This window comes from Anopheles darlingi, chromosome 3, assembly GCF_943734745.1.
Source record: "Anopheles darlingi chromosome 3, idAnoDarlMG_H_01, whole genome shotgun sequence".
Classification (NCBI taxonomy): domain Eukaryota; kingdom Metazoa; phylum Arthropoda; class Insecta; order Diptera; family Culicidae; genus Anopheles; species Anopheles darlingi.
In genome coordinates this window covers 12,672,923-12,694,433 of record NC_064875.1, presented here as the reverse complement: position 1 = coordinate 12,694,433, position 21,511 = coordinate 12,672,923, and the positions used below count along the sequence as shown (strand labels likewise).

Sequence of the window (21,511 nt, the reverse complement as noted above, 5' to 3'; positions counted from 1 at the left end):
TTGACTAACGGTTTCGAGCACCTTTCGGACACTACAACGTAAAGTGATTAGCACTAAACATGTGTGTGTGATGCTTAATGCGAAGAATAATGATGGCACACCATCGGTGAGCGGTGATGCCACTTTTCCTTCCACTTCGATTGGTTGAGTGAAGGCGGAAAAGGAGAGAGTGGGATGGAGTTTTGTGAAATGTGATCCTCTGCCCCCCTCCAAAAACGGCCCGTACCCCTCGATCGCCCACGGGTTGGTGCGTTAAACGCGGATAAAGTGAACTTACATTCACAGAGCGCCCACAAAATGAACTCACAACGGAGCAGCAGCACCAACAGGACCCCTAGAGCCCAAAGGGGCACTCTCCACAGCCTTCTTATGCCTTCTCCAGCCGCCGCTTTAATTAGGCAATTATGGTGCTGGTGCTGGTGGCGGCAGCGGCGACGGCGGCGGCAAACCAACAAACCAACCAACAAACCAACCACAAACAAAGGCAGTCCGCCAAAAACGCGACATATTGTTAAGCGGTTGATTAATGTGGTTTTAATGCGCGAAACATGATAAAGTGCTGCTACGGTCGCCGCGGTCTGTTGCGAACCGCCGGTACGACGCTCTCCTATGCTTTCGGTGAACGTAAAAGCGTCACTTGGTTGGCCTTTTTTTTGTCGAAACGCGGAGGAGCAGCAGGAGTAGGAGGAGAACCGTTTTGCCCTATTTCCGACGGTACGACGGATCCTGTAGCTAGGGCAATGTTTTCGCTCGGGGGCTTATGCTTTTCTTAATCTCCAGCACCAGCAATTGCGCGAGCGAGCGGCATTGACGGCTCTCGGTACTCGGCGGCACACTCCCGGAGGTTAATTTATGTGTTCTTTTCAAAACAACCACAAAAAAAACCTTCAACTCACCCCAAGAACCGACGACGAGTGGAGTGAGTGAGTGTGGTGTGAGTTCTCCTGTTTGTTTCTGTGAAGGCGCGTCTGCGAATCCGCGACCGACGCGACTGTGCAAACGGTTTGCGTCCGTCCTTTTATCAGCCAACGAGAAGCAAGGTGCGTTCTGCGCCCGGTTACCGACGGGGTTGCCGTTCACGAGGCTTGACCGCGCATAAAGTGCATCTGCATCGCATTCAATTAATCAAAGCTCCACGACGGTCCTGAGAACGTTTTATGAACGCCGCCGCCGCGTCATATGAAACCGGGGGGGCCACCAGACACGTGGTGCACCATGGTATGGGGCTAGCTAGCTAGGTGACCTCCAAAATTCCACGGATAAGGTGATCACGCGTTTTGCCTCCTTTAATTATGCGGGTTTCCGTCCGACAGTCCGACAGTCCGAGACAATTTGTCCGCCGATACCGCACCGTCGATGATAAGAGACCGTGACCTATGGTCGAAGGAAAGGTATTTTTCGGTTTCCGTGTGAGGGCTTCGAGGAACCACTACGCTACGGAATGTACGGAGTGACTGGTGCGTTTGGAGTGTCAGCCCCTTTGCTCGGTGACGCTGACGGTACGAGGAAATGGACGACGAAATCCGTCAAAAAAATCCGTGTCCATAGAACGTACACGACGCTGGTCACACCGCTCGGATGGAATGGTCTGTCGTCTACTGCCCCTCGTGTCTAAATGGAGACCCCCCCAGAAAGAGGGACATAATGAGCAAACGTCAGCGTTTAATGACAAATCGTTACGAAATCAAACCAACGGCGTTTGGCGTGTGATCGTGAGCAGCACATAAAACTGTGTTAGCTCCCCCCGCAAACACACACACACACACACACACACTCTGGCCAGTCATCCAACAACATCCTCGACGGACCACGACCGTTGGCACGATTCTCTGCCGAGCCGGAACAATGTCAATCCATTGAAAAAAAAAGGGTTCTAGGTTCGGATCTAGGGGCGTAGGAATTGGAGTTCCGGAGAATGGCAGATTGTTCTAGCGCCGCCACGCCGCCACGTCGTCTGACCTTGCTCCATATTCCCGAGTTTGTTTGTGAGTCGGCGATCGGCTGGATTTGTTCGATCAAGGGAACCCGGACACACACACACACACACCGACACACTAAGAGACAGCCAGATGGTCTGCTGTGCATCGGTTTCGAAGCCTTCTTGCTGGTGGCCTTGGTGATGGGCCCCCGGAACACGATGCGCGCGACGCTCGTCGCCTGTGGTGGCGCACAAGTCGTTCGTCTTCGGCATTTCGGACCGCCCCTTCTGGCGATCGATCGAACATCAATCATTCCGGGTCCGGGGAGTGTGCACGCGGGTAAGCAGGGACAAAAGCATGATGTTCATTATGCTCTGAGTCAGACGCGCGCGCCACCCCAAAAACACGTCGCGATGACGTCAGATCAGTCGCTCGTTGCTTCGCACTTCGATTTTGCACCAAATCTTGTCGGCGTCTCCCTCGCTGCTGCCGCCACCACCACCACCGTCTGGTGATCGTCTGGGAGTTGTGGTAATAAAGACATTAGCCCACGCCACACGATTTATCATCGTCGCAAAAATATACTGACTGGAGCAGACCAGAGGACCTGGACCAGGAAGCGATCGAGCGAGAACCGCACCGCGTGATATCCGTGAGATCCCTCGGATTTATCGAGTGACGATCGGTTGGCGGCGCGAGAAACCATAAATGAGAAGGAGGAGAAGAAGAAGACGAAGGAGCAGCATTCGAAATCAGCATTTTTTTTTGGACCCATTGTATGATACAGACACAGGACGCGCTTCAAAAGCCCGGTGGCTGTGCGGCGCTTCCGACGTTCGCGGGTAATTGGCGGTTTGGCCAGCACCGTCCAGCCAGTCAGCCAGAGAGGGCCCATCATTATTGGCCACCGGATTGAATTTCGGATGGGCCCGCGGGAGTTCAAGGCCATCAAGGGCACGGACGGGGCGCACGCAAATTGCTATCATTATCGCGACTCTATCTAGGATCGTCACGTCACGCGCTTTGGTCATTGAAGGTCCTTTCGCTTCGATGTTGCGTCCAACGATGACGCTCTGTGACGCACACACAAGCACGCACCTCAAGAACCTCTCCTTTCAACCCGACGTCCCTCGGTGGCTTTTGCTATTCAATCAAATTAAAATCCAATTGCGGATCGCGGGCGATCGCGCATGCCGATGCCGATGCTGGTAACGAATGCCCCAAGATGCCCGAGCTACGAGCTCGTTGGGAGCCAATTAATTGATTCTTTGATTTTGAATATTTATACGCGATAAATTTGCATGAACCATGAACCCCACCAGAGCACCGAGTAGAATGCGGAGCAGAGCGGCCAGGAGGTCCGTTAGGATTTTGGTTGCGCAAAAACCCCGCGGATTGCTCGATGGCGGAAAATTTGAGATCTACTGGCCGTTCCCTGGCCGAGCTGTTTGCAAATCGTTGACCGATGGCCGCTAGTTAGCGAGCGACGTTAGATCCTAGAGTTTCGCGCAAAAACCAAAGACCGTGTAACCAGCGGATCGCGATCGATTCGATCGACCTCGCGGCCGCCTAGCAACCGGAAAGATAAATTACGCCGATATCTTATGCGAACGAACGAAATGTATAGTTTATTGTCACCGCGATCGCGATGTCTTTCTGTCTCTCTATCTGTTGGTATCCACCGGAACGCCATAGCATAATCACCGCGGGCGCGATCGGGTCGGTGAGTGATCGATTAAAATACACCAAACCAAAGCGCCAAGCCAAGGCCCACCAAAAGGAGGTCCCAAAATTCATTTTCCACCCAGATTGCGAGCGAGCGAGCGAGCGAGCCAGCGCGCGCAACAACCCGCAAGGTTGTTGGTGAGTTTGATTCACGATCGCAGATCGCGTCCGGCTGATAAGACTGGCGATGTCGATGTTGCCTTTTGGGCAATTTTTTGTTTCTTTTTTTTTTTTGGTGGGGATTCATTTCGAGTAGCGCATATCGTTTACGGCACATCGGTTGGGCAAGGCACGAGATTTCGCATGGACAACATCGTTTTGGGGTGTTTTTGGGCAACAACGACTGGATCGGGAAAATGAAACATTTTCGTTGGAAGTAGAACAAGTTTTTCAGCCGATAAAGGTCCTTATTTGCAATATGCAAAGCATGCTGACATGCTACCGAATTGCCTCTGTTCGTAACCGAGCGTTATAGTGAACGATAAACGAGATTTTGTGGTTCATTAGACGAATATTCGCTTAAAACTTATCAGAAAGAGAAGCATGCAACGCGAATCCTCGTAAAATCCTCTTATCAGTTGCATTAGCATATTCAAAAGAGACAAAAGAGTGATAAACATAATAAAAGAGGAGGTTTCAGGAAGATAACGTTGAAGTATTGAATGACAAATAACTGCAAACAGTGAAGATACAGGTGGGGAAAGGTCAAAAGATTCCGGCAAACATTCTGCATCTCTCGTAATACAATAATATATTACTGAAAGCATTCATAACGTTGAGTTTGATCCGATAAGTTTGCTCATCCCAAGTTTTTAAATAAGATGTTGTAAGAACGATACAAGAGAACTATATTAAAGTTATAAAAAACATCCACAAAAACTAGATAAAGAATTGCAGAGAAGAATTGCAGGTATTAAAAGCATCAGCATTGTACTGTGACCGTTTATTCGTTATCCTGACTTTTGCTCTCTTCATATTGAAAGCAATACTTCTAGCCATCAATCTTGTACATCGTAACTTCGCTAGACATCAACAAAATGGTGCATTCATTACTTCGTTATAGTTTCTTACACTTCAAACCATTAATTGATGGGCTTTTTCCTCTTTCTTCCTCATTCCAGAATGGACTTGGCAATGACCCTCTGTCTGCGAAAGAGGTAAGTACTTCCTATCGAGCCACGCTGCTGGCTAGAAACCCCCAAGAACCCAAACCAAACTATTCAGTGCCGTGGTGCCGTTCGTTCGTTCGTTCGTTCGTTTGTTCGTTAATCATAATTCGTCAACATTTGGTGCCGGTACACAAACACACAAAACAGCTCAATTATGAGCAAATTCGTCTCAACGAAAACATACTACCGTTTGTTGTTGTCCAACACCATCAGCTGCGGCTGGTGGTGGTGCTGCTGGTTGCCGTCGCCGCTGTACAAGTTCGCCAAGTTCGACGAGATCTAATTCCGTCGATAACGCCACCACCGCGGCCGTCGCCAAAATTCGTGGCAACCCCGCGTCGTCTATCGTCAATTCCGTCATCTCACGCACCAGCCCTTCGCGCGCGCACGCTTGCCCTCGTCGCAATTTTTGAAGACATAATTCGCGGACGGCGCCGACGCTGCCGTTTCCTGCCTTCCATCCTTTGCTTCCATCGAACGGTGGCCAGACGGGCACCGATCGAATTTCGCTTTTGGGTCCGCTGGACGTTCGAGGTCAGGGGCTTGGTTGTCGAGAGGACCGCCTCTGGCGACGTTCGGCCGCGTCGATAAATTTCCGCGACCACGCACGCCGCACGGAAATCGCTCACGACGTCGACGGCCAAAAACCTTCAGGGCACAATGCGGGACACATCATGGCGGGTGCCGTACTTGGGTACGCGGTGGTGTGCTCTGTCGTGACCTCTGGCCGACGATAAGTTCCTTCGCCTTCAACACCACCACACCTGTAGGAAGGGCATTCGAAGCCGCTTCGTCGCCGCTTGAGGGAAGAGACGCTTGAGCCGTGGGCTAGGCCGCCGGAAATCGATAATTTGTTACCCCGGTGTTTGCGTTGACTGGTGTCTCTGCCTGTGTATGACACATCGGAGCTCGTCCGCACCGCATATTAGTTCCTAATAATTGGTCTAATCTAATTTGTTTTCAACTTGGTGGGAGCAAAAGTGACGAACCTCGGTAAAACCCGGCACTGAAGGCGTCTTACCGTGGCTGTTGCGCTTTGTCTCGTAGACTTGGAGTGATATTAGCGTGTTAAGAACCGATATACAATAGAAATATTGCTTGCTGTAGAATGTCAGTTTTTTGCGCCTTCCAATATTTATTGCAACTGTCGAAAAAAATCCACAAACTGTACAGTCTAATTCGTAAAGAGATTAATCGGAGATCAGTAGCAGCGAAATGAAGAAGACTAAACACTAAATTTTAAATCCTTTTCATCGTTTAACGCCATTTCTCAAATATAATACTATCGGGAGAGATTATTGGAATTTTGTTTTGCTCGTATAAGTGGTTTATAGTAAGCTTGTATGGACAAACTGTTGATAAGGATTTTTACAGCAGATTACGAGCGAATTTCAATCCGATCTGATTACGTGAAAGATCGATATGAAATAAATTTATATCATCTTAACGTAGCTCATAAACGATAGCAACTTCATAGAAACCTCCCTTTGGCAGTTCTTAGCGGTTAAGTTGCCATCTTGTACAGTCAGCTTTAGAGCAACCATGTAGTTGAAGGATTATTTACTTTTCAGCAAATGGCTGCAACTATAAGAGACTTAAACGACAACATTGCGCTCAATGCAGTATGCTCTGCATGTTAAACCCCTCTGTTGTACTAATAACAATCTCGCGGCATAACAATGGCTGATTGGGCCGGAAACATTGTCAAGGGGGCTTAACCCCTCCCCCGCGGCCTCCAAAATCGTTGACCCTGCGTCATCGTCGTCGTCGTCATAATCATCGTAGCAGCATAAGTGTTATTACCTTCGTGGCCCCGCCGGCATAACGATCGTTGCCTAAAGTGTTGGTCCCCCCAAGTGCTGTTGTTGTTTGCTAGCGGCCTCCAGACCGCCCTCCGAACCGAAGGCGGATCAACTTTAACCCGATGAACCGCGACTATTCGACGGTTTGCTGTCCGTTTCGTCCGGTCCGGCTCCACGGTAAGTGGACTGGTGAACGGCTAGAGGCGCTACCAGTGCACGCGGCGGGCTCACCTCACCGCTGACCTCCCAGCACCGATCGCACACGATCGCCGACAACCCACGCGACTCCCGTCCCGTCCCGGCCACAAATAGGAGGACGTAGCAGCGGCAAAATTTAATCGCGTCCGCCCTCAGGGGGGGTGAGGTGAACATGATTTTGCTATGAAATCGCACCTGACCATCATGTTGAAGGTCACCAACGGCCATGGGAGTCGCAGTTTGGATGACGCATTGACCGGTGCAGGTGCAGAACGTGTCTTGTGTGTTTTTTTTATGGAACTTGACAGGAACTCTACACTCTGCGAAAGGATCGCACTCCACTTGGCATTGATTTGTATTTGCAAAAAACGCTTTCTTCGAAAGGTCTCAAGGGACGCGCATCCAGTCCAGGGACCATAAAGTCTAGTCTCCTCTGCCCATTCATTGCACTCAATAGACGCCTCTATTTTGCTGCCATAAAGCAGGGCTTCACTTGATAATTGCCGTTATCGTACAGGCCTCCAGCAGCGAGGGGTGTACGCGAAATTAAGTCATAAAGTGGGTGACGTGGTGGGGGTTAAAAGCAGTAAAAGCGAGATCTCTCTCCAATCCGGCGAAGGGTGCAATCCATCAATCGTCCGATTTGCACGATCCAGGGGGATGGCTATAAACGCCCGCCGTTGTGCACACACACACACACATGCATAGACGAGCGGTACGCAACGCGCACCAGATCGTACCAATCACACGGAAAAAAATCCTGGGCCTGGGAAAATCAAAGCCAACGATCCCAACGATCCCAACGACCAAACACCTCATCATCATCATCATCATCATCACGAGGCCCTTCCCTTGAATACACAAGTCGTCCACGATGTGCACGATCTGGTGTTACAATGTTCCGGCTTCAGCAATCACCAGACCCGGGGGGAGGCAAACGCCGAGAAGCGCCTTTTTGCATTGCCAGTCTAGTGCCGCGGCCGGTAATTCGAGGATGGTAACAGCATGTGGTGCACTCGGCTGACACCGGGCGAGAAACACTAACGAGACCACCAACACCACCACCACCACCCTTCCGCTACACAACGCTTGTCCAAGAACACGGAACATGGCTCTCGGGGACCCCGGATCGAGGCTCGACAACATGTTTGTCACTTCGAATTTGCGTTCGTTCGTGGGCGCCAACAGCAAGAAGGAGAGTCGGGTAGTGGCCCATTACCGGGAGAAGGGAACTCAACATAATGCACCTCCTCCTCCTCTTTCTTCCCTTTGCGCGAAGTAATGGACAGTTTAAAAGGGGGAGAGGAATTCAAAATTCATTTGCTCCATCCCTTTCGGACGTGGGGTCGGGGGTGCACACCTTTGGGGTCACCGTCGGCGATCCGGATTACAAATATTCAAATTAAAGAGGCCCGGGGAGGCGCCATTCACGGCGCGGACTCACTAACACGATTGTACGCGCACTCCACGATTGGTAGTAGAATGGAGCTATTGATACTGACCGACCGGTCGCTCGACACACCGAAGGGTATGTTCAACATTCGAGTGTTTCATGACATGACCAGCAGGAGCAGGAGTAGCAGCAGGAGTAGCAGCAGAAATAGAAGTACTAGCGACAGCGTGAGCTTTGTCCGGTACATTAATTGGAGAAGCTGTAATTGGCCCCACTATTGATTGTCGATCTCGTCGTTGTCGTCAGTGTTCTACACTACAGTTTGCGATTGTTTCGCATCCACAATCGCTCTTATCATATCTACTTATTCCGAACCAATGTCTTTACTTGGACTCCTTGGTGGTCCAAATTACCAGCGTACTCACGAGATGTGTCTATTGTGCGTATTGTGTCTTGGTGGTGTGTTTTGTGAATTGGACAGCACAACCACTCTCGACCGTTTTGTCCACTTGTCCCACTGTTTCCTTGTTTTGTAGATTATGAATAACATTTCGAAATAATCGTTTCGCAAAACGGGGGCAATGCCACAAGGTGCGCAAGGTGTCTGACAGGTTGCAACAGTTGCTCCTGCGATGACAGTTCATTACAAGTGGTGCTCGTTGGTGTGCTAGTCATACTGCTACCGAATGCCGATTGAAAAAGGATTTCCAATTTCGACTTCCAATCTCGGCTCGGGGCAATCTTAAGGATCTCCCCAGGTACCTCCGAATGTGAGTTCAGACCCCCTGAGTAACCTGCCTAGTACTGCTGATGGTGAGAAAACACGAGAGAGAACCTTCCCCTTGGTTCCATAGTTACAGCGACAAGCAAGTGGCTGGAGCTTATGTAAACATTCAATTTCACGCCCTGCCACCGCGCGCTACTGCCCGCCGTCTAGTAGTAGTAGCAGCCGAGGAGTAGTAGCAGCAGCAGCAGCAGCAGAGGATCTTTCATTAGCTGCACGATTATGCCCACAAACACCTTGTCCTGATGGTGATGATGGTGACGATAATGCAAGCAATCAACACGCTCGCAGCGGGTGCATACCAGGCACCTCTTTTGCTTTCGCTTCCCTTATCGTCGCTTCCCGATGTCACCTTCAATGCTGATGCAGATGCTGCTGCCGCCTGCTGATGGTGTAGAGCACTGCACCAGGAAAGGGTGACCAGATCTGACCTCACTGACCGCGCGCGGAGGGGGTGACAAAGCAATCTGTTGGTCGCCGCGGGGTCAGCCACCCTTCCCTCCCCTTCTGGGTTGATCGTCGTGCACACAGACCTTCCTTGGACCGCATAAACGCGAAACGCAAATCGTCTGACCGACCAGGTCTGTCTGGCCGAGGCCTGGTCCAAGCTCTGTCCAAGCGAAACGAATGGTGAAAAATGGCGAACGGGCGCAACAATTGCTTCGATCGATTAAGGTGCAACCTCCCGCGTGCCACGGGGGGGGCCTCGCGCGCGGGAGTGCATCGAATGAATGTAAATCCTACCACCGGCCCCGGGCCCCAGGCCGCCTGGGGGCCCCTGGGCGCAGCAGGAATAGAACCAACATTCACGCAGAGAGACAGAGAGAGCACCGGCACCGCGGGGGTTTCGAGCTCCTCTCCTCTTCATCGAGGTGACCCCAGATGGCCCCATGTTTCAGCTACGCTGGCTGTGTGTGGGTGAGGTGCGGTTGACATGCTGGTCAACAGAAACAATAGGAGGGTTAAGCGGTTGTGGCGTGGTGGTTGTGGCAAGCTGTGTGACAATTTTCTCGGGATCAAATGGGGTTAAGTCGAGTGCGCCACGCCACGGTGACGACATGCTGTGGCGAGTGACGCGGCTGGTGCACATGGGGCGCAGGCAAATGCAGACGCAGAGAGCACAACGACAGCGACGATGTTTTGATGCTTGTTGCTGCAGGTGAGAAGACAGCTGCGATCGTTTTATTGCATTCCTCGATGCCCTCTCGACGCACTCCACAGGTTCCTGTTTGCAGTGGGTGTGTGTGATTTTGTGTGAGTCCAGCTGTGAGGAGCAGTTGAAGGGTTGTGATGACTGTTGATCGTAAAAGGCAGAAGATCATAAACACAAGGCGAGCGACATCTTTCGCCAGATTAGTTTTCAAACGAACACGATATCCTTTTTGATATGATCGTTCGAAGCACTTCAAGTTCATCTTACAGCAGCATAATTCCCATTAAATGTAGGGATTATAACACAGGGATTTTTCGATTTAAAATATTCATTTTTATCATTTGATTTAACATAGCATTTCAATAATTCCGTGATAAATTGAAGCAGAGGATTAATCGCTATTGTTCCGTCTAAAAGACTGCTGAATAGTGTATTGGTGTTTAAATGGTTCAAATTAAATCCCCATCAGGAGAGAAATTTGATAAAATTTTAATTTACTTCAATTTTGATTTTCAAAAGAAATGTCACCTTAGCTAATGAAACTCTATCACGCAGTGTTGCATTGATAAGAGTTTTTTTTTAATCTCTCGTATATAAGAACGAACAGTCAGAACTAAAGTTCGGCACTGCAACTGGAGAAAGCGCCTAGTTCTTGTATTTGAGAACCTAGAAGTCGAATGATCATATCATTTGTCGCAAAATTCATTCGCAAAACAAATAAATGCGCCAGTCGTTCTGTTACAGTAAGACCGATAAATTCGCTTTTGTACAAAAATTTGCAAATTAACGCTTACACCTGATAGCTATGCCAATAACATTTTCGCCCAAAAAGCGAAAGCAACGAAGCAACGTGCTTTTAACGAACCAACGTGTAATTCCACCGGGACCGCGCAATGGCAATTCCTAATCATCTTCTGCAACTACTGCCGCCATTGCCATTCAGCTGACAAATTCGCTAATACCGACAGCCGTCGTCTCGTGCCTGCCAATCTCCTTAATCCCCTCCTGCTTACGGCTTACGCAGCGGCCGCAGCAGTGGCAGCAGCAGCAGCAGAGGCAGAGGGATTGAATTTCAATTCAACTGTGCGTTAGCCACGTGTCGACCTAGGCCCCCGCGCCACGCCACATGGCCCTTTCTACATCAAGGTGAAATGGCACTCGGAGGTATGCGGTGCACGCCACCAGCACTCCCCCACCAGGCGAGGTACACACGCGGGTGGGCGCGGCCTGCCTCAAATGCCTCAAAACGCCCGCTTGTGGCATGCACCCCCGGACCCTGGGAGTAAAAGTAAATCCAAACACAATTGTCCGCTCCGTGTCTCCGAGAGCACCTGGCCACCTCAACGCTGGGGAAAGGGAAGGCTGGCCCTGAGGCCGGCCAGCTGGGTTAGCCGCGGTTAGTGTCCTTTCAATTAAATTGTGGCCATGTCGGCATCGTATTGCGTGCATGTCGTCGTCGTCGCTGGTGGTGGTGTCCCCTCGCTCGCAGTCGCTTAATTGTTGTCACTGTTGTGCCGGCGAGTGCAGAGTGATGGAGTGCAGGTCACCACCACCACCACCACCAGGACCGGACAACATACCAGAGTGCCGGAGATTAGAGGGGCGAAGTCGTTTTTTGACGAAAAAAAAACTTGGCATGCAAGTCGGGCGATCGCCATTTCTCCTTCCGTCCCGGTTTCATTAGACGAAAAAAGAAGGTGAATCGGTGATAGTCGACGCCCTGGCCGGGGTTCGTGTGACCTCTGGTGGACCGCCGAGTACAGCAGAGTGACCAGATCATGACCAAGTGGGTTTAAGGCTCTCTACTTTCATGTTGTACTAGGAGCCGCTCATACGATCGACGTTCTAGACCAACTCCAACCGACCGACTGCTAACGGATTGCACAACCACAAAGTCAAGATCAAAACCCCTAAGTCACTTGGACGGTTTTCGGTTTTCGGGGGACACTGACGGGCTCCTATCCGACCACCCCGGCTACGACCACGCCACCCAGTCACACGTGGCATCAAGTGGCAAGGGACCTCCGTGGCCGCGGCTCGAAGGGAAAGGCCAGGAGCGTGCTGCTACAATCTATCAATCGTTAAACCCTCTCTCTCTCGGCGTACGAGCCATTGCGTACGCCGGTTTCGCGGTGCCGGTGGCGATTGTTCGCCGGTGAAACCCCGGCCAGTGTAAGACGCCCGACGTCCCACCAGTCCCGAACACTTCAAACACTCAAACGCGCACGGAGAACTGCAAACTGGCCTGCGGGGCCAGTCAAACGGTTTGGCACTTGAGGAGGGTTCGCTTCAAACCGATCGCCGGCCAGACAGCCAGCCGGCCGGCCAGCAAGTGGAACAAGTGGCCTACCAACCATCCAACCGGCCAAGCCGGCTTTTCGCTTCCAATTGCATTCTCGAGTAAATTAAACTGTCGATCAAAATGGTGGTTGGGGTCTGTTGGCGGCGGCGGCGACTGTGTCGCTGCCAATCTTAAATTGACAAAATAACCTGCAAAGTACGCCAAAGCCAGGCCTGGGCCCGCGCCCCGCAGATTGGCGAATGGCGGTCGCTGCGACGCGTCGCCGCGACGCACGGTGACAGATTTTTCCTCCGGGTGTTTTTTTTTTTTTTACTTTTGTACGCCCGCAAACCGTCGTGCGATCCGACACTTGGCACATTCTTGGTGGCAGCAGCCAGTGACCAGCCGGTGAAGAACAAATGGTAGAGAGGAAAAGTGTCTCAAGATGGCAGCCACGGAGACTGATTGGTGGTGGTTGCGGTCACCAACAACCGCTACCGCTCTAATGAGCCGGTGCGTCTTGTGTGGCCACGTCAGGGCATCGAATCGTCGGGGCAGACGGTGAGCGTTCGATTTCGCGCTCGATTGTGCCCTACGGACACGGCAATGCACCACGGGGGAATGGGGGGCGAGAGACCCCTTCCCAGACATGCCGACTAAACACTCATAAAACTCAAACTGACACAGCAGCCTATCCATTGGGCACTGCGTTGCTTCGAATTGAAGGTCTAATAGCACACACACACGCACACCCACAGACACTCAACACTCAACACTTTCGTCCCGTCTTAACCCTTTCCTGGGTCCTGGGGAAATGCAAATCCGATCCGTAAAAGGGGCGTAGAGGGATCGGTTCTCACGCATTTGCTGCTCCGGATCGGTCATAAATTCATCCGGATCGGTCCCTAAATCATCCGGATCGGTCCCTTCTAGGCAACAACCAGCGACACTCTCTGGACTGCATTTCCTGGTGCATTGGTCGATCGGCGTAGATCCCTGTCCCTGGCACTTCCAGCGATTGTCCATTTATGACGACCAGACCGGACCCCGGACTGGATGGATGCATAGTATAGTGATGGTGATGCGGATGATGATTGTGCCAAGTGATGTGTCAACACCCTTTGGTACTTCACCCAACGGTCTAGGCTCTTGAAATGAGGTGCTGACCATCCCCGGTGTGATCCCAATTGTGGGGTAATTATTTGCGAAGCAGGCGAACAGCAGGGCGTAGTAGTAAAATGCTCCAGCAGTCCGGTCAGCGAATGGAATGGTACGGTTCTATGCTTCGTTGGGATTTCTTTCTTTTTATTGCCACCAACAGCTTTGCGTAGTGACGAGGGAGACTCCGTGACTGTGGCCACAGGGCGCTTGTTGTTTCGAATTCAATGAGAAGTAAATTCCTGGGAAACTTGTTTTGGGGTACATTGAGTTGCCGAGGTACATCATTACTGCTTTGCGTTCGAGAGCCTCGTTTCTGGGTAAACTCATTTTATTAAACGAAACATTTTACGCATAAATTGCGCTACCAGTATTGGATTCATTATTTAGCTAGGCTCTGACCTACAATTGACTTGGTTTTGTGACCCATTTGACATTTTGTTTAGATTTTCGAGCATATCACATTTGATAACCTTTGCTTGATTTTTTTTTTGCACAAATCAGATGAACTGTTAAAAAGTTGTTTGGTCAGTTATAACTAAAGCGTAAAGCGGACAACCCAAAAAAAACTATTATTCACAAAAACACGAAAAGTTAATTAAAAATTTTTCGAGGACCGAAAAGAGCATTGATTGATAAAAATATTTGTAGCACTAAACATATCAAAGGGCCAAGTCAATGGCATGTAAAAAATCAAAATCTAACCAATTACTGATGAGAAAACACTGTTCAAAGTGGCTTTACTCAAATTTGTATGTGTCCTTTGTTAAGGTTATTTCCGTTTTGAGCTTATGACTAACTTAAATGTGGATTTACATATGCAAATGCCATTTAAGGCTTAACCTACAATCTTTTATACCCTTGTTCACTACCAACAGCAGTTGGTGCATTCTCCTGTGTTACTGATCCAATGCGATCGATTACTAACTTCCTTCAAGGATGATGCCCTCGAGGAACGCAACCTCAAATGGAGCATTAAAGCGTTTTGAAATGCGATAGCAGGTGGCGAGACTCGACGATATCAAAAACAACAATACAGGTGTAAAAAGGCTATCGCAAGATCCGCGAATTTAGTGTTAGTTCCCTTCCCCATTCCTCTACATTCCACCACATATCCGCTATTGCCATTGATTGATTGCCTCGGTGCGAAAACGGATAAAGTGTTCCCATGGAAAGGAACAAAATCTCAGTGCGCCCGAGCGAGAGAGAGCGAGAGAGAGAGAGAAATCCGCCATTTTTCCCACCACATCATACTCAAGGTACGGAGCTCCAAGGATCTCCCCTAACACACTCTGTACCGACGAGGCCGGCCAGCCACCGGGCCAGTGCCAGAACACTTTGTGCACACGCACGCACGCACACACACACACACGCGCGCAGTGGTCGAATCGAACCGAAAGAGGGCCGCGAAAGATTGATTTATTGCGGTTGCGGGTGAATATATATATAAATTCATCGTTATTCAATTAAATCGGAATAAATCTACGGTTAATGTTTTGATATTCATGATGATGGATGGCAACAACGGTACCACCAACACCAGCTCGCAGCGGCCTTTGCACACTTGCAACATTGCGCCAGAGTGCAGAATGCAGAATGCAGAAAGTGTGGAGCTGTCGAAGAAGGTGTGTGCAATTGCACACAGCGACCAGCGACCAGCGACGCTCAACGCAACGCAACGCAACGCACCACCACCTTCGCCAGTGGCGTGTCCGAGTGCGACGAGGCACGGAATCGTGGGAGCCAGGGGGTGGACCATGGTGGTGGTGCAAACATATTGCTGGGCAGTAATGTTAATTGCAGCTAATATTGCCAGGATCGCTGAAACACTTGCTCTCACTCCTGCGTCGCTCCCGCGTCGCTTCTTGTTCCAATTCGAAGCGTGAGAATTGAGGTCCGTTTATGCTTTCCAACAACCAACAAAAAAAAAGTGGAAGAAAACCCATTTTCTTTTTTTCTGTTTTGTTAAATAAATGCATTGATGGATGTTCCAACATATCAGAGGTTCTGGGGCTGGTCGATTGTCGTCGACGTTGTCGGCGCGGTGAAGGACGCGCCGAGGTGTCGTTTGGTGTGCAAGCAGACCTACCCCTGCAACAGCAACAGCAGCAACAGCAGTAGCAACAACCTAGCCAAGGAGCGGTACTTAAAGAGGAACAAATCTAACAGCCAAACACACCGGACAGACAGACATCGGCAGGAGGCAACAACAACATGAAAACAACAGAGAAACATTTAGAGCAGCGATCGCGAGCAGCAGATAGCGGCCGCGGTGCGGCCGAACCCGCCAAACAGATATTTTAGAGCACGCTTTTGCTTCTGTACTTAAGCACCAGTTTGCCGAGTGACGTAGAGAGAATGTGGAGAGTGGGGCGTTTGCCTTTTAGTCGTTACTTTTAATGCCTCCACCGCCGCCGCGAGTTCATTGTCAAAAATCGCTTGATCACTTTCGGTGGCACTTTGATTGCTTCGATCGCGGTTGCCAGATAAAATGGAAATCGAACCCAAAACCCGCCGGTCTGACGGCGACGGTGAAGGTTGTTCCGTACTCATGGCACGGAAAGCAGGCGGAGAACACCAGCCGGCCACGTCGAGCCGCCGAACGGAGCGGACGAGGGTGTTTTACGATTATTTGAATTAGATTTGATTTGATTTAATTCGCTCACCCAGCAATTTAGCCGCGGTCTTCGCGGGTTTTCTGGTGCGAGCTGAGGGCTCAACCCACTGGTTGCCGGTGCTGCTGCTGCTGCTGCTGCTGCTGGCCTCTCCGGGGCCTTTAAGCAGGGAGAGAGGGAATGTATTTGATTGATTCCATGGCAGCGCGATAGGCAAACCACGCCACGCAGTGCACAACAATGAGCGCATAAGCGCGGTGGCACGCACGGTGGCACACCAGATGCTGTGCACACGAACTGGCACTGGCTTCTTGGCTTGCCTTGGTTGCACGGACTAAAGGCCCCTCGTGTGGTGTGCTGTGCTGCGATCAGGTGAAAAGTAGTTCACAGGTGGGCGTAGGCACGTGTGTGAGATCGCGATCGTGCGTTTTAGGAAAAGGCAAGGAAACGATCAGATCGGCAGGGGCCTTGGGGAACGACCAGCGACCCTTAACCGTGTGTGCCGTACGGATATACGGAGTTCCAGTTCATTCCATTTCCAATTGAACGCTGGAACGCGTGCGAACATGCGAGAGAGTGGGCCTGTTTGCGCATGAAATCCACCACAGAGATCAAGATGAAGGTGTATGTCACTTACGACGAATAGGTGAAGGTAGATTGTAGTGGGCAGCAATTAAGCTGGAAAAAACCCTTTTTTCGTTTCGATTACACACATTAATAAGAACTTGTCTCTTGTATTCTATCGAGGAATACATTAATAATCGAAAAAAAGTTAATCTGATCAATTTTAATTACGCAAACAACGAAAGTCTTAACCAAATAGCAATAGTGTCCAGCAACGTCGTCTGACCATAATTCGCCGCCAGAAAAGCCGCCATATTGCAAAGTGAATCCCCCTAGGATGGGTACTTTTATACCAAAAAGTCCTCTTCCCTTCCTTTCACCCTTGGCGAGCTGCGATAATCACGAGAAAGCAAACCTTCCTTATCACCTCCCAAGTACCAGAGATCATCGCACGCCATACACCCCTGGCACACCTTCACTCTCGCTCACTCACTCGCTTCGTCATCAAAAGCGTCGTCGTCAATCTGTGGCACCGTCTGGCGTGCGCGCGATTACCGCCGCTCGCTGGCCCGTAGCCCGTTGTTAACATCAATGTCACCTCGATGCTGCGGTCCGGGTCCGGGTTTGGTGTGAACCTCTGCCGAGTTGATGCTCGCGCACACTCGGAAGGCACGCGCGCGCGCGCGAGCATCAGTCACATAACATGGCCGCCACATGCATGTATGCACGTGTAAACACATCCATCACCGCGGTTCCTCTCACTTTCTTCGGGTAACAGCCAGGCCAGGCGTCGGCACACTCCCCGCGGGTGACACTGCAGCGCGATCGATCTTCCGGGCGAGGTTGTTATGCACCGTCGACGTGCGAGTGTCATTCCGTTCCGTTTTGGTATTGAAGGTCTTCTGATAGTGAAGGTTTTTTTGTTTTACACTCTCAGTGTTACTGATGTTGTTTTGCGTTGGCGTAGTAAGTGGTTAGTGTTTTTGTTTTTAAAAAATTATTGACCTTGTAAAAGTGATCTTCATTTATCAACGAATATCGTTTGGTAATGTTTCCGCAAGATATCTAATGTTTTTCCTTCGTTTTACACAAGGAAGTGTCAAAATGGAGGCAACAGCTCAGTAATATTGTCAAAGAAAGTAATCTAAATTAACAAATTAACTTAAAAAAATATTTACTTAACACAGCAGACACTTTAAATCTATATGTAATCCTATTCGCATCTTCAGCACTTTGTTCTGAAAGATTCAGCTGACAGTCTACCTCTTCCTTGTTATTCTACCAGTTATTTGAGAATTCTTCTGGAAAATATTAATGAAACAAACCTTTCAAAATATGCGAAAGAACACTTAATTGAATGATCAGCGAGGCGACAACATAACAAAAAAACTGCAAAGCGCATGAAATCATCAGCTGCTCGTGCATTTGGACCATAAGCTCCGCTTCCGGCAGCCAACAATGACACTGCTTAGTCACACACCTTAGCCCTCGATGCGTGTGTGTGTCGCACGGCGTCTGCTCAACAACTCAGGGCTGCTGCTGCTGCTGCTGCTGCTGCTGCCCCTTCTAATTTGCCTTTCCCTCCGAGTCTGCGCGCGTCCGAACGGATGCCAGCGAGATTGATCGCCCATCATCTACCGCCAAGACACTACCACTGACGCTGCATACGATCCGTGTTTTTATTTTGCAAAGGAAAAAAACCAAAAAAAAAATAAAGTTTGAGACTCCCAGCGACCGATCACTCTTCATCACCCATCCGGACGGCGTCGTGGGCTCGGCCGCATCGGCAGCAAACCGTTTATGCTAGGGCACATCGATGTGAGCAGCTTACCCACCCCTGGCCCCTCGCTCTACGTTTCTGCCAGCGTCACCAACGGCAGTCCGTCAGTCGTCGGTGATTTCGGTTGATTGATTTTTAATTCAATTTACAAAGTTCTCACGACAACGACGCGTCAACGCGTCGCACCAAAGCTCATTTGGCCACCACCACCACCATCACCACCACAGAGGTTTGAACGTCAACCTGCGTCGCGAAGTGGAAGCGAAGCGAATCGATCCGCAGACGCGATCCCACAGTGTGATCCTTTTGGTTTTTATTTTTTCCCTTTTTTTGTGTGCCTCAAGCAGCACACACCGCATCGCAGCACCTCATTTGGAGCATTAAAATCCATCCCTTCCTCTTTCTTGAGAGGGAGGTTCTTGGTGCCAAAACCATGAGTTTTCCCAAACGCCACTGGCGGCTCACTGGAAACCAGGTCGAAAACCCCTCCCCAAAACTCACCAGCGATGGGGCACGACGACCCGCGGTTCATGTCCAGCGTCTACCAACAGCAGCAGCGGCAGCAGCAGCAGCAGCAGCGTCCGTAATGAATCGTTGGTCGGACGAACACTTCAAGAATCGAAAGTGAACGACATTTAGTGTCTCCAGGTAGCGAGTAGGTGTGTGTGTGTGTGTGTGTTTGTGTGTGGCGCAGTGAGGGTGGAGAAGGCTTATGGGAACGACGACGCACGACCCTTTGTCCACCGAAATGGCCCTTCTCTTTCGTTGACGACGAAAAGGATGCGACGGAGCACGAGAAGGATCTGGAGCTGGCCGGTCACGGTTGAGTTGTTGCGCTGGCCACTCTCGCTTCGATCGTGCTTCGGTGCCATCCCCACGATCGAGACACTAAGCCAGGGGGGTGGTGGTGGTGGTGGTCAGTGGGCTGGCCTGGGTGCACGCTCCCCGAAGGAATCGGTTTGGTAATGTGCTGCCGACCCCCTTTGCCTCGGCGAACGCTTATTCTACGTTCCGTGTGGCGTAACGGTCGCATGATGAATGCTGGTAGCCTGGTCAGGCATTATGCTTCGGAGCTCACGATGGACGATGATGCTGCTGCTGCCACCGATGGTGCTACTACTGCTGCTTGATGACGATCGGTTGCAAATGCATCAAGCTAAAAGCTCGCCCGAGGAAATCCATCCCTTGGGGCTTCTTGCCTGAACTGTTCTTGGCCTGTCGGTCAGCGGGGTGACCAGGTGCATAATGTGTTTAGTGTTTTCTAGAGTATGTGGAGCTTGGCTATGTTTGACATGAAATGCTCCATTTCTTTGGCACTCACATAGCCTGTATAAGTCTAAATTATTTTGTAAAATGGAAAATCCAAATAATTCTTAAGGAACTAGTAGTAAGGAACGTTAAGTCAAAGATTATAGAGAAACGAAGTTAGTCCATTTTTATCGCACTACTGCACCAATACAAAGCAATGAAATACCGATTTTGACAGTTCTTAACGCTATATATTACATTCGTGTACTGACACTTAAAAGTCTGCCACTTGTTAAAACAATAGATAACAACTGGATAACGAATAATCAACGAATAATTATCCACATTCAAAATTCATAAAACACATAGTTCAGATAAAATAATCATTAAAAAAAGTATTACAAATACGATGTAACTAACATATTCTTTCAAAAGTACAAAGAAAACTCATACCTTTCTAATTTTGTTTTGAAACTCAAACGACCCTTGCTGCAACAAAACGGTTAAGGAATGAAAGAGTGTGTTGTTTTTTTCCCCGAAAATCCTACCTCACAACATCCTCGGCTAACAAATTTAATACTTTCTGGCGCCATTTCTCCACCACAATTACACATCACTGTTGTTGCTTCGTCAAACCCAACAAGCATTTAATTTTTGGCGACTTTTTGTCAAAGCTCCGTTGTTCGGGGTCCGCGGGCATTAGCACCGCATCGAAGAGCATGGAAATTAATTTCCTTTCCAAGTGAAGTGCTCCTACACACACACACTCGCGCCAGCGCGAAGCAATTATGGAACCTCGGACAACGGTTCACAACCCCCCGGGACAGTTTGAATTCGTTCCAAGTTCGCCTGTCACCTCTCTCGGGGTGGGTGAGAAATGTGGAACGCTTTTTCGGGACCGGGACCGGGGGTCGAAGAAAATTGAGAAAAAAAAAATCCGAGACGAAAAAATGGTCGAAAATTAAATTAGACAATTGAACGTGAACGCGTCCCTCGGTAAGGGGGGGGGGGGGGTCTGGTAGGTGGCGGTCGTAGAAGGGCTTTTAACACGAACATAACCTCTCGGTTTCGGTTGGTTGGTTTGCTTTCTTTTCAAGTGCCTTTTTTTTCGCTCTGGCGGCACAAATAAATGCAAACCACTGGCCCTCTCTCTCTCTCTCTCTGTGTCGCTCTGTGTCGCCCTTCTAATCCAATTATCACGGCACTTCGGTTCGTGAATTGATGGGGAGAGGGGAGAAGGGGAGGAAGGAGGAAGAGGACGGGTGGGTGTATTGAGTCATACATCGATTGACACACGATTGACACTTTTTCGATGTCGCCTCGTACCGGACCAGCCGTGGACCAACGTGCTTCGTTCGTTCGTTCGTTTCGTTGCGTTGCGTTTGGCTTTTCCTTCTCTTCGTCGACCACACTACTCACGAGGAACCCGATCCCGCCGCGGCACGATCGTGAAGTGGTGTAGGACCGTGGTGAGGACAAGGAAGGGAAGGGTGGTGGTGGCGGCGATTCTCACGAGTCACATCGTGAGCACGACGAGGGGCTGCTCATGTCGTGCCACCGGAGGTAATGGTTGGAAAAGCTCTAAATTGAATATTTTGCTTCCCGACCACCACCACCACCACCGGACCAACAGCACCACCACCACATGTCACAGAGTACGCACGATGGACACACACCACATCGACGGTCGAGGCCCCAGCTGAGGAAAGGAGAAGGAGGCGG

The 21,511-nt window shown here is 50.1% G+C and overlaps 1 protein-coding gene across 1 annotated transcript in view; it reads left to right on the top strand.

Moving 5' to 3' along the window:
• Nucleotides 1-21,511, top strand: part of LOC125953888 (dendritic arbor reduction protein 1) — a 129,965-nt gene that overhangs the window by 36,859 nt on the left and 71,595 nt on the right. Inside the window, exon 2 of the mRNA XM_049683711.1 lies at nucleotides 4,766-4,801. Coding sequence (XP_049539668.1) covers nucleotides 4,766-4,801 — 36 coding nt within the window. The remainder of the gene's footprint in view (nucleotides 1-4,765; nucleotides 4,802-21,511) is intronic.